General features: G+C 34.1%; 1 protein-coding gene across 1 annotated transcript; it reads left to right on the forward strand.

Moving 5' to 3' along the window:
* Positions 1 to 4,391: 4,391 nt before the first annotated feature.
* Positions 4,392 to 5,977, forward strand: LOC129319415 (S-adenosyl-L-methionine:benzoic acid/salicylic acid carboxyl methyltransferase 3-like). Its single transcript, XM_054964479.1, has 4 exons — positions 4,392 to 4,466; positions 4,607 to 5,011; positions 5,141 to 5,395; positions 5,600 to 5,977. The coding sequence occupies exons 1-4, from the start codon at positions 4,392 to 4,394 to the stop codon at positions 5,975 to 5,977; spliced, it is 1,113 nt and encodes a 370-aa protein (XP_054820454.1).
* The last annotated feature ends 8,860 nt before the right edge of the window (positions 5,978 to 14,837 follow it).

Below are 14,837 nucleotides of genomic sequence, written 5' to 3' on the forward strand. Positions count from 1 at the left end.
GCCATAGATGGCCTAGAGACCAATAGTTGATAACCTCTGAAAATCTTCTTCATTGCTAAACTTAACTAAGAAACATTTCATTGATGTCATTTAGCTAAAATTGCTTGAGGAGTCACCAAATTAGCTGGAGTTGCATCTCAAGCTGATGATAACCAATTCTTCGCCCTAGCAGTTTGATCACCATAAATTAGGTGGAGTTGCATATCAATTTTTTTTCTAGGTGAAGGAGCAAAAATATCCATAAATTGATCAGCCAGGGGCACCCACTATCTTAAAGTGAGGAAAAGGGAAAAAATACCCATAACGTTACATAGGTGGGTGTAAAAGTAATCAAATTATTAACTTTGATCTAACACCATTAACTTTGACTATTAAATGCTAACTGTTCATGCCACATGTTAGTCTTTACTAACGTGGACTAATAAAGGGGCAAAAATACCCATGAAGTTATCAGTCAGCAGCAAACACATCTACAAAGTCATCGGCTAAGAGCAAAAATACCTATAACGTTTCTAGAGATTGTGTAAAAGTAATCAATCTATCAAATCTCCTAAATGTTGATCATTTAGCTGATACCTAAGTAGAAGTTGACTATTTTTTGGCTGATGTAGAAAAAAAATATTCCCAAATAAATTTTTACGAATGTTAATCGATTATCGTATGAGTACCCATAATGTTACTTTAGTAGGTGCAATAGTGGCTAATCTGTCAAAATCCATGCCACATAACTTCTTTCCATTGCCATGTATTTCACCTCCTTCCTTCCTCCATCTCCATACTCTTTTTCTTGTTTGCAAAACTTGATATTCAACATATTGAGATAGGTTGTACATAATCAAACATTGAGATTGAGCATACCTCCTACACCACCCTACTTTAAGAACATTGTTACAACCTTAAGCAATTTCATTGATGATAGGTTTAAAATTTTTAAATAATTTTTGCCACTGTTGCAAAGAAACAAGCAATGTAATTTGATAGTCAGTCAAAATGACATTTTCTCAGATGATATTCATACAATGACCAATTAACCTCCAAAGAATTTCATCTGGGAATATTTTATATTTATATCAGCAAAAAAATGGTCAACTTTTGCTTAGGTACTAGCTAAACGGTTAACATTAAAGATATTTGATGGATTTATCACTTTGCATCAACTCTAGAAACATTATGGGTATTTTGCTCTTAGCTGATGACTTTGTGGATATTTTTGCTCCTGGCCGATGAATTTGTGGATATTTTTACCCCTTTATTAGTCCACATTAGTAAAGAATGACACGTGGTATGCATAGCTAGTATTTAACGATTAAAGTTAACGACGTTAGTTTAAAATTAATGGTTTTGTCACTTTTGCATCCACTCATGTAACATTATAAGTATTTTTCTTTTTCCTCATTTTAAGATATTTGGTGCCTCTAACTGACTACTTTGTAAGTATTTTTGCTCATTTACCTTTGTTTTTCCAATAGAGGTTCAAATTCTTGAAGATGATTGAGGGTAATGAGTCCCTTCAACTTCAACGTGAATATTTTGGTGCTGATTAAGTTTAGTAATTTTTTTATCAGCCTTAGCTTGAAATGTAGAAAATTGGTTTTCCTACTTATTTTGGTACGCTTAAGAAAACGGAAATTAAAATATCATTTTCACTTATACGTCGGTGGAACGAGAACAAAACTGTCCAACACTTCAAATTTTGTTACCTGATGTAGTATACATGTTTAAGGGATCACGGAGATTGCATATGGACCACTTTCTGTATTGTGATGTAGTATACATTTTAAAGTATCATTCATTGCATATGCATGTGGACTACTTTCTACAATTTACGATGCAAACTAACAATACTTTATAAAAAAGACTTTTCATTTTTATCAATTTAAACTTTTAATTTTGCATTCCCTACACAAATTCATTAATTAAGCCTACACGTAAATACAATCGGAAAAGGAAAGATATATATACATACATACATGTGTGTGTGTGTGTGTGTGTCATATGTGATGACGGTATTAACCCAACGTCTCTCCCTCTGTTTTCATTAATATAACCTGAAATGTGATCTACCGTCTTATCCCTTCAATTCTTAATATCATCATCGTTTTTCCTTTGAAATTAATAATGCTATTCAAAATATAAAAGAGTTTTTAATTTTTTTTTTCCAAAACACAAGTTTAATCTTTTAACTTTATACAAGATTTTATTTTAGTTTATTATTTTTATAAAATATTTTTTCAATCCTTTAACTATAATGTCATTAGTTTCATCATAAAAAAAATTACATTGGTCTTTTAAATAATAATAAAATATTTTTAAATGTTGCCACACTAAGTTTAATTTTTTAAAATAAAAATAATTCGTGAAAAAAATAATCATTTAAAATTAATAAAAAAAGAAATTTTACATTGATCTTATATTTTAGCTTTAAAAAAAAATAGTTGTAGCATGCTTCTGGTGCGAAACAAAAAGAATAAGAAGAAAGAACATAAACGCATACCCAAGAAGATAACAAAATTACAATGAGTAAACAACAAGGACTAAAATTGAATATGGTTTAAATTTTGCACTAAAGTAAGAAATATATATATTTACTTATGTCAAACATATTTACTATTACCATCTTAAATTTAAGAATCGTTTAGTTCAGCAAACCTGTGCTTCTATAGATCTATCTTAAATTCAAAATAAAGAATATTGTTGTATTTACAAAGTGACAAAATGAGGATTGTTAAAGAGAACACAAATTATTATTGTTATTTTATCAAAACTTGAAAATGCATGTGGCCGACACATTCGTTGAAGTTAAGAATTGCAAGCATCAATCAAGGTCATGATCCCAATGTTTCTTATCACCTTAAATAATGCAGCACGCATTTTGTTCTTTAAAACAAGTTTTGGCGAGTAGGGTATTGAGACGTCAGAGGTGTGAACTCACAAAATGAGGAGTAATGATGTTGTCAAATTTACGATGGTTTCTGTTGATTGCCAATTATTCCAGAATATTCCAACGATACTTCCTCCGGCTAATCTCATTTATATTGTTCGAGAGGGATTGATTTTTGGGAGAATTACTGTAAGCTTCCATTCAAGATAATTAATTACTATCAGATCCATTATTTTAATTTTTCTAAGCTCAATTACAATAGACCTAGGAGTAATTAATTATCTAAAGTGAAACTTGGATATAATTCTCCCTTAATTTTTTTTTGTCTCAATTATAAGAGATGTCGTTATTTTTTATTGCAATTTTCTCTTTTACTACCCCTGTTAAGTGTCAGTGTATATTATTTAATTTTTTTTAAAAAAACTTATATACTTAACCTTATATAATTAAAGTTTTTATTTTTAAATAAATTAAGATATATAGTTTTACGATTTTCTATGTATCAGAAGTATAAATACAATCAATAGGAATAGTTGTTAACATATTCTTATCAAATCTTGTCTTCTGGGTGGTGTGATTCACATCATGTATCCCGTTTCATTAAATCCACATCTCGTTTTGACAACCACAAGTCCACATGAGCACATTAGCAAGAATCTATAAATGGGTGGTTGAAATTTCGTCTTTGAAGAAATACGTAAACATTGACATCGTACGCATCGATATATTATATGGTTGAAAATTTATACTTGAAATGTTGAATAACGAATCTATTGATTTATTGTTTTTATAACCGACTGTATGAGTCCATTTATTTTTCTTAAGATTTTTGTATTGTGTAATGATATAGAATAGCCGATTATATATGATTAAATGGCACAAAGCGACCTTGATCACAGTTCAATGGAACAAAGCGACAACATGAGGTTTGTTGAAGAAAATGATATGATTAAATTTAATTTGAGAAACAACGCTGGAGCATGCACGCAAGTGGCAACGTTGCCATCGTTCTGGAATCCGACTCTTGACAACCTCACTACTGCTTACCTCATATCAGTGACGGAGGCGCAGTGATACAGACACACACGGACTAATTTAGTTTACAAGACAACCAATCATACAAGATAACCAATCATACTAATTTATAAATGGCGAAGACTGAGCAAAACGTGGGGCCCGTTTCTAAACTTGTTAACCTCAACTTTGATTATCATGAAACACCGTATTTTAATTTGTCTGCGGAGTGCAGAGAACGGACTCGTCCGTGTTCATTGATTGTTAGCAACAAAAACATAACGAATTTTATTATCCTCTGATGAAAAAGATTGACAGACCAGCGCCGGCCACAAAACATTTTGTTTTCTCCCACGCATGTAAGAGCCGCAGCATCTATAAATAGATTACTCAAAAGTCACATGACACTCAAAAACACAGAAGCAAGGGATACTTGAGAAATCATTAAAAAAAAAAAAAAAACCAATACATCAGAGAGAAAAAAGACGCCATGAATATGGAGGTAACTCAAGTGCTGCACATGAATGGGGGCGTGGGAGAAGCAAGCTATGCAAACAATTCCTTAGTTCAGGCATCATTCATTAAACAATTACCACTTTTAATGAATTGCATCTTCCTTGCCACACCAATATTTCAGAAAATTGAAACTATTTGATCAGTAACACAGAATACAACTTAATTGTAACTCTTTTTTTGGTTGATGGGAAACAGCAAAAGGTGCTGACACTGACAAAGCCGATTCGAGAGGAAGCCATAACAACCTTGTGCTGCAAAACGCTCCCGGAAAGACTAGTGATTGCAGACTTAGGTTGCTCTTCTGGTCCAAACACTTTCTTTGTGGTTTCTGAAGTTATCAAAACAGTGGAGAAGCTTTGCCGGGAGCTTAACCTTCTATCTCCGGAATACCAAGTCTTCTTGAATGATCTTCCAGGGAATGACTTCAACAACATCTTCAGGTCTCTTGGAAGCTTCAACGACAGACTCAGTCGTGAAATGGTTTCTGGGGTTGGTCATGGCTTCTTAGCCGGGATCCCTGGTTCCTTCTATGGCAGGGTTTTTCCTTCAAGAAGTCTCCATTTTGTCCATTCCTCTTATAGCCTTCAGTGGTTATCTCAGGTATCATAAATTCACTGGTTTGAATTGAGATTGTTGAGATCCTTTTTTCTCCTCTTATATGTCGTAAACAATTTTGCATAAATTAATATAATGTTTGATTATTGATGATGATTTTGGTTAATGCTTAAGGTTCCCAAAGGAGTGGAGAACAATAAGGGCAATATCTACATGGCACGCACAAGCCCTTCAAATGTGTTGAAGGCTTATTACCAACAATTTCAAAAAGACTTTTCATTGTTTCTCGAGTGTCGTGCAAAGGAAGTGGTGGAAGGGGGCTTTATGGTGCTCACATTTTTGGGTAGAAAAAGTGATGACCCCTCTAGCAAAGAAGGTTGCCTTATTTGGGAACTTATGGCCACAGCACTCAATGACATGGCCTCCATGGTAATCATATTTTTAATTTTAACTTCCAGCGTCCTTTTCATGATTGATATGGAAAAGATTGAACCCGTTATGCCATCCTAACAAGATACACATTGCTGTCACCATCTCTATCCTTTAGGCTTGAGGATGAAATTAATATACCTCAATTTTCATATGCAAAAAGTACCTAACGTACTAATATGTTTTACCATGAGTTAATTACAGGGAATTATAAAAGAAGAGGAAGTGGACTCGTTCAATATACCCCAATACACACCATCCCCATCTGAAGTGGAACAAGAGATAGTGAAACAAGGGTCATTCAGCATCAATCGCATGGAGGTATCAGCAGTGAATTGGAATGCGTACGATGATTGGAACGCAGTAGACAGTGAATTTAGTAAGTCCGAAGCAGTGAGTGATGGTGGATATAGTGTCACAAAGTGCATGAGAGCTGTGGCCGAACCCTTACTGATTAGCCACTTCGGCGAGCGTGTCGTTGAAGAAGCTTTCAAGAGGTACCAAGAGATCTTAACAGACCATATGTCCAAAGAGAAAACTGAATTCATCAATGTCACCTTGTCTGTGACCAGAAAAGCGTGATCACAAGGGTTCATCGTACTTTATATCTACATATTTGAAGACTGAAGTTGTCTTAAATAATTTCTCATTTGAGAATAGATGTATTGAAGCTTTGAATTTGTGGATGTTTGATTTGCATATGTAGACGTGAAAGCATAGGTCCCTCCTTTTAATAAGTTCCAAGATTTTTTATGTATCAGAAGTATAAATACAATCAAAAGGAGTAGTTGTTAACATAATAAGTCTTCTCTTCTAGGTGGTATGATTCACACGTCTCTCGTTTCAGTAAATCCACATCTCGTTTTGACGACCACAGGTTCAAATGAGGACATTGGCTAGAATCTATATGTGGGTCCCATCTATATATTATGTAGTTAGATGAATTTTTCACTAAAAAGGAAATAGTCTGAAAAGGCGCACAGTGCCTGGGCCCTTTATTTTCTTTATATAGAGGTAGGGTGAGAAACCCTAGAATAAATAATAATGTGTACATAAAAGTGGGAAAAATAAAATTACAACACTACCCACAAAATATCTGCTAAAGCAAGGAGTGGGCCTAATTCATTTCAAACTGAACATAAACGTATTGGGCTATTGTGTTGATATTGGGCTTTTGTGTTAATGTTTCAACATGCCCCTCAAACGAGAGACTAGGCTTTTCATGAGTCCGAGTTTGTTTTTCAGTGTCAGAAAACAAGAATGACTCATTGCCTTTGTGAACAAGTCTGCTAAATTCTCTGAAGAAGGAACATATCGAACCAAAAGCTTTCGATCAATCACTCTATCTCTGACAAAATGAACATCAAGCTCTATATGTTTGGTTTGAGCGCGATATACAGGATTAGAAGCAAGAGTAGAGGCACTCAACTTGTCGCACCAAGCTATCGGGATACGATTTAGCTTAACTCCAATTTATTCCATCAAGAATGAAGCCAGGCATGTTCGGTAGCAAGATCTGCAAGAGATCTATATTCTGATTCAGTGCTTGATTGGGCGACAACATGCTATTTCTTGCCAAACCAAGCTATGAGAGTATCATCGAAGAAGACACAATATCCTCCAAAGGATTTTTGATCGTCTATGCAACATTCCCAGTAGAAAATCCGTGTAAGTTGAGATAATTGCTTGGTTGAATGTAATATGTCAGATCTTTTGTTCCCTTTAAGTATCGCAGAAGACGCTTCATTGCTTGCTAATGAACAGTAGTTGGAGCTTGTAAAAATTGACTAAGTTTGTTAACCACAAACATAATATCAGGCCTGGTGTTAACTAAGTATTGTAATGATCCAATGGCTCTTCTGTAGAGAGAGATATCTGAAAGAGGTACACCATCATAAATAGACAGATTTTTATTCACTACCATGGGAGTAGGAACAGGGGAACAATTAGACATTCCGAATCTATTAAGAAGCTCATTTATATATTTTTCTTGCTTTAGGTAGAGACTGTTAGAATCTTTGTATGCTTCAATCCCAAGAAAATGATGTAAATTCCCTAGATCTTTAAGAGGAAAGAGCACATTTAGTTCTCTGATAAAAGTTGAGAGCATAATCAGATTGTTGCCAGTAATGATAATATCATCCACATAGATCAGTTAAAACATAATATATGACTGTGTTTTGAAAAAGAATAATGAACTATCACATTTGGAGTGAATAAACTGCCAGCTTAAAAGAGCATGTTTTAGCCTCTCAAACCAGGCTCTTAGAGCTTGTTTAAGTCTATAGATAGCTTTGTTCAACAAACAAATGTGATGTGGAAATCTCTTATCCATAAAGCCCTCTGGTTGTTTCATTAAGACCTTTTCTTGAAGAAAACCATTCAAGAAAGCATTGTTTATGTCTAATTGTCGGAGAGGCCAGTTGAAACAGACAGCTACTGTAAGAATAAATCACAAGGTAGAGGGCTTTAGGACAGGGCTAAAAGTTTCATCATAGTCAATTCCTAGATATTGTTGAAATCCCTTTGCAACTAATATGGCTTTAGCCTTCAGAAATGATCCATTAGGACTAAGTTTTCTCTTAAACACCCATTTGCAATTCAAAGGTCTTTCTTTTCCAGTAAAGGGTACTAAAACCCAAGTTTTATTTCTGATAAGTGCATTAAATTCATCAACCATTGCTTTTCTCTATACTTTTGATTGTAAAGCTTCTTGAGTACTTGAAGGTTCAGTAGTAATGTCGCTTGATTTACTAGTAACTAAACCAACATATAGAGTTTTAGGTTTGAAAATACCTAACTTGCTTCGTGTAACCATCTTGTGTTTATTCTGATCTCTAATAGATGAAATAGATGGTTGTTCAATTGTCTCAATAATCGGTGCTATAGCAAAAATAGAATTCAAATCAGTAAGAACAGTACTAGAGACTTGAGTATAATCTCAAGCACTTTCACTAATATCTTCTCCATGTATTTCCTCACTTTTGATACTTTGATTAGGTTGCACTTGAAATTGAACTTGTGAATTCGCACTTTGTATAGGAAGAGTAGCAAACACAGGGCTCTGCTCAGTAATATTTGAGCAAAATTTTGCTCAGTATTTGAACTTGAACATTGAGTGAGAGGTAGAGATAAAAGTGGTCTAAAGAAGACATGGGGATCAATTTCCTCTTCAGGTAATTTTTTGTTCATGAACCCATCTACAAATGGAAAAGAATTTTCATTAAATGCTACATCTCTCAACATATATACTCTGCCAGTAGAACTCAGACATCTGTACCCTTTGTGATGATTACTGTGGTCTAGAAACACACATTTAGTGCTTCTGAAATGCAATTTGTGCTTGTTATAACTCCTTAAACAAGGATAGCATGCTGAACCAAAAACTTTTAGACAATTATAATTAGGATCTTTCTTGAATAATCTCTGATATGGGGAGGAATCACTTAGCACAGGTGTAGGAAGTCTAAATCAATTTAGTAGCTGTATGAAAAGCCTCCCACTAATAAAATAGAGGCATACTAGCTTGAGCTAGTAAAGTCAATCCCATTTCAATGATGTGTCGGTGTTTCCTCTCAGCCCTACCGTTTTGAGGAGAGGAATATGGGCATGAATGCTTGAAATGAATACCAACATCTTGTAAACATTTAGTAAAACTTCTATAATCACCTCCCCAATCACTTTAAACTGCTTTTATTTTTCTCTCAAATTGATTTTCAGCATATTGCTTAAACTTGAGAAACATTTGTAAGGCTTCATCCTTACTTTTCAGAGGAAATATCTAACTATATCTACTGTAGTCATCTAGAAACAGCACATAGTACTTGTAATGATTTAAGTATTAGACCGGAGAAGGTCCCTATAGGTCGATATGTATCAGTTCAAGAGGATGTAATGTATAAGAAGTAGAAACCTTATATGGTAGTGCATGAGATCTACTAAATTTATAAGGTTCACAGAAAATAGGTCCATTACTTTCATTCAACTTTACTTACAAGCACTAATAATTTGATTTAGAACTCTAGGACTAGGATGACCCAATCTACAATGCCAAAGCTTCTTAATAGAGCTAGATTTTGAACTAGCAGTATTATTCTTATTGCTGTCAACTTGTTCTGTCGAGAGAGTTGTATGTGAGCCTCTAAAATTGTCAAAAAAGTTCTTCTACAAACTAACCTTCTTTGCATCTACCTTGTACAGTCCCCTTTTACTTCTTACTCCTTAAAGCAGTGTGGTTTTTGTCCCCTGTTTCTTGACAATGGCAGCAAAAGAATTTAGAGAAATCTTAGCAAAATTGTCATCTAATAGTTTAGGAATACTAATCAGGTTCTTCTTAGCATTAAGGGCATAGAGAATATTATTAAGAATAATAGAGACTAGGTATATTGTGAATATTAGAAGAACCCATTTGCTCAACTAGCATATTTTGTCCATTAGCAACAAATAATTTGACCTTACTATCTGTTTTCACTGCATTCTCAGGCCTTGATGAGTCATTTGTAACATGAGTAGTAGCACCACTATTAAGATACCAGGAATCATCATTCACAATTTTTGGTGAAACATAATAGACCAAATCAAGGAAGAGTTTCCATATTCAAAACTGTTCCTATTAGTTAGAGGTTTAAAGGATCTGTCAAAGCATTTGAAACAGTTTTTAACATTATGGCCTGGTTTATCACAAAGAGCACAGGGTATTTTATCACCACCACGACCTGAACGCCCTCTGCCTCTATGTCCACGACCACGAGAGCCACACCAGCCACCACGAGAAGAAGAATCAGTGACAGCAAGATGAGCAAACTAAGCAGAAATATTACCTTGATTGACTTGATTCAGTTGCTCAAGACGAGATTCATGAGTTAGTAGAGAAGCTGAGAATTCTAGCTAGCTAAGGTCTTCTTCCTTAGAGAGTTGTACCACTATGGCATTATATTCAGCATCTAAACCAGCCATAATTTGAAGTTGCAAATCAAAATTTATCACTGGACTTCCAGCAAGTGCAAAACTCTCAGCTAGAGATTTCATCTTGGACAAGTAATTTTGCTTTGAAGAAGAACCTTTCCTGGTTCTCTAAAGTTTAGAACGAAGCAAAAGCATCCTGGCTTTGTTTTGGGCACTAGCCACAACACGAGCAGTACTTCATAAACCTGCAGAGGTTGAAACTCCAGTCATCTCTGCTAAAACATCTAGGGTTATTGTGTTAAGAAGCCAACCAAATAAGAGTTGGTCAGCAGCCACCCAATCTTCAAAGGCTGGGTTGAGCTTGGTAACATCATTTTCCACAATAAACTGAGAAGGACACACATTGGTGCCATTAATAAAGCCTTCGAGCTTGTGGCCTTTAATGGTAGGAAGCACTAGATGTGACTAAAGGGTATAGTTTGTTTTGTCAAGTTTGATAGAACAATTCTGGTTTAGAGAGGTAGAACCAGAATTGTTTCTTGGTAGGTCAAGAGCAGACTAGAGAGAGGTTTTATTTGAGCTGGGAGTTTTTCAGGAGTTGGTAGCACTTTCGTTAACCATGGATAAAAGAGGCAAGAAGGTTGCAACCTGCTCTGATGCCAAGATGAATTTTTCACTAGAAAGGAAATAGTCTGAAAATTCGCACAGTGCCAGGGCCCTTTATTTTCTTTATATAGAGGTAAGGTTAGAAACCCTAAAATAAATAATAATGTGTACATAAAAGTAGGAAAAATAAAATTACAATAGTACCCACAAAATATCTATTAAAGCAAGGAGTGGGCCTACTTCTTTTTAGACTGAACATAAACGTATTGGGCTATTGTGTTGATATTGGGCTTTTGTGTTAATGTTTCAACTTGAAATTTTATATTTGAAATGTTGAATAACGAATCTATCGATTTGTTGTTTTTATAAATATGACTGTGTGAGTCCTATGTATTTTTCTTAAGATTTTTGTATTGTGTAATGACATAGAATAGCGGATTATGTGATTAAATGGAACAAAGCGACCTTGATCACTGTTCAATGGAACAAAGCGACAACATGAGGCTTGTTGAAGAAAATAATATGATTAAATTTAATTTGAGAAACAACGCTGGAGCATGCACACAAGTGACAATTGCCATCATTCTGGAATCTGACTCTTGATAACCTCAATACTGCTTACCTCATATCAGTGATAGAGACAAAGTGATACAGACATGCACGGACTGATTTAGTTTACAAGACAACCAATCATACTATTTATAAATGGTGAAGACTGAGTAATACATGGGGCTCGCATCTACACTCGTTAACCTCAACTTTCATTATAATGAAATAGCGTATTTTAATTTGTCTGCAGAGTGCAGAGAATGGACTCGTCCATGTTCATTGATTGTTAACAACCAAAAACATGATAAATTTTAGCATCCTATAAAGAAAAAAAGATAGAGAGACCAGTGCCAGCCACAAAACATTTTGTTTTCTCCCACTTATGAAAGAGCCGCAGTATCTATAAATAGATTTCTCAAAAGTCACATGACACTTAAAAACACACAGAGGCAAGGGGTACTTGAGAAATCACTTAAAAAAAAGACTAGTGATTACAGACCTGGGTTGCTCTTCATGTCCAAACACTTTATGGTTTCTGAAGCTATCAAAATACCTAGGTGTTCCCTGCAAATAACAAATACTATCAGGTGTGCTAGAGATACTGAGTCTTAAAAGATAACAAAGGGTTCCCAGGTTTCCTTATCACAATTTACCTAGATGTAAAGATGCAACAAGATTAGAATAATGAGTGTTTGATTAATAAAATATGCAAGATATAAGATTGTAAAGGTTACAAAGCTAATGATGCTAAAAACTATTTGAAAATACAAAGTGAAATGTTATAAATGAATATTGAGAGTCAATTTTTATTGAAGTCCTTTCTTTTGTTGTTGTTCTCATATTTATAGTATATGCAAGCCATCGTTAGCTACTTGTAACTTTTAGCCTGTGCTTCTAAAATATCTGTAGATAAGATCACGATCCTATGACATTCGAGGCCAATTGAGATTATGGTTTCATGTGAGGCAACAATCTATATAGTAATTCCAAGTATAAATAGTGAAAACTCTAGCTGACTTAGTCAAGTCATTTCACTATGATGTGGACCAGCCTTATCATGATTGGATCTTACTAGGCTTGATGCTTCATTCACTCGACCTAGTTCTTGGTATAGCCATTGTGTCTTTTTGAATAGGCACCATTTCAGTTTTAATCCTAACAATGTCCCTTGCATGCTAGTGGCTGGAAATTATAATCCACGTGGCATGGTTGAGCAATCACTTCATTTCTCTATACCTTCTTGAAAATATAAATTCCCCCTCCCTCTTGTCAGTTCCTCCTGTTCATTTTGCTATTTCTTGACCCTTAAGATTTTATTCTTCCTCACCTCCACAACTTTGTTTCAACAATGGTCTCTTCTTCTATTGTGACCACTTCTAATATTGCTCAAACTAGTGCTCTATCGCTACCTTACTCGAATCTTTGGCCACGGTTTGAAATCCCATTTGCTACCTAAGGGTATCCTCATGGTGAGTGCTATGCCTTGTACTCATTCTTTCTTGGTTTATCTTTCTAGTCTAATCGTTCCTCCTTTTTAGGAAGCTTTATCATTCCATTAATGCATCAATATTTGGTAAGGTCCTTCCCTTAGGTCAAATTTCTTGCTTCTTTGTGAGTTGATACTGACTAGGTTCTACCCTTTTTCTCCAGTGTTTCTCTATGGAATTTTCAACTAGCCAATCCAAGCATTATAAGGTATCTACATCCATAACCCCAAAGCTATCAAAGGCAAAAGCTCCTACTCAATCGTGACAAGTTTACTAAAACTCTATTGCCATAAATGGAACTTATGGCAACAATGTGGGAGCCAAAAGTGTGTCTGAATTTTAGATTGATGCACATAAATATGTTTTACCGCAAGTGTATGGTTTGTAATTAGTAAGTGGCAAATCAAGGTCGATCCCACAAGGAATTAAGTTAATTGGTAATTAAGCAATAAAGTTTTCATTTTCATTTAAGTTGAGCAAGGCAAGATTTGGATTTGATTTTTGCAAAATAAGGATTGAAATTAAAAAAATGTGATAAAATTAAAATTTCAACAACCACAAACAATCAAGGCAATCTAGGGTGGTTAATTCCTTCTTTAATTCATAGAGCATGTAACTACCTAAATAAATTCACTTAATATTAATTTCTTAATCTAGAGTATTAATAGGAATAATTATCTTCTGATTAATTACACCCCTCTCTTGAATTAATATGCTATTCCTAATACAATTACCCAAGAGAAAAAAATGCATAAATCCACTCTAATGTGATTATATAGATCTACAAGATATATTCCTATCCTATTGACAAATTAGAATAAATTCTAATTTCACATTACTCAATCTAATGGTCTAATTTTGATTTTTCTCTTCCAAGGCAAAACATAAATCCCTAAATTCACACTCAATAGTGATCAAGCATTAAGTAGACAAATAAGCACAAGATTAAGAAAAAAAAACTAATATTAAGCTCAAATAAATGGTTCAAATATGCTCTAATCCAAGACTCAGTTCATAGCTACCCTAGATTAAGAGAAAATTAGCCACACATGGCTTCCATGATAGCAAAATCAACAATATATACAGCAAAGTAAAGAGAAGAAGGAGAAGAAAAGCTTAATCAGAGCAATCTTGAGCGAAACCTTGATTTTTCACTAAACCCAAGCTTCTCCAACCCTTCTTTAGCTCTTTTCTCTCTTCCTGGACGTTCTGTAGCTGCTGGTGATTAAGAATGCACGAAAATGAGGTGCCCAAGCCCTAAAAGTTTACTGACAATCAAAATGTACGTTTTACTAAAATTGCGCTTTGCTGTAGCGAAATGCATGTCATTGCAATGAACATGACCTATTCAGATTTTCTTTTCAGATTTAATTCCTTTGACTTCAAAATTTTCTTCTTTAGGCTTCCCTATATACATAAAATCCTAAATAAATGATAGAATTGGTCTACTAACTTCTAACACATTTACAAACCCATTTTTACACATATTCATCCACTTAATCATATTTTTACTAACAAAATTCAAATAAATAAATGACTTTTAATTACATTAAAAACACTAATAAATTTAATAAAATATTGAAAGTCATCACAAACCACACTTAATTATTTATTTATTAATTTATTAATTAATTTTAATTTAATTTTTTATTTTTTATTTAATTGTTTTTGAATTCAGACACATTAGGCACATTAATGTGCCTGAATTGAGACACTTTTAATGTGTCTGAATTTAAACACATTTAATAATTGATTAATATTTCATTATTAATTTAGCATTTCATTTGCTATTTATTTTTCATTTTTTAAAAAAAATTAAAACCTTGAGCTGAGTTATATATGGCGACAGTTCTACATTGGACACCACAGATCATTATTAACCCACAAATTTATGT

The sequence above is a fragment of the Prosopis cineraria genome, unplaced genomic scaffold (assembly GCF_029017545.1).
Source record: "Prosopis cineraria cultivar Desert tree isolate PC_DT_omini unplaced genomic scaffold, ASM2901754v1 PC9, whole genome shotgun sequence".
NCBI classification, from domain to species: domain Eukaryota; kingdom Viridiplantae; phylum Streptophyta; class Magnoliopsida; order Fabales; family Fabaceae; genus Prosopis; species Prosopis cineraria.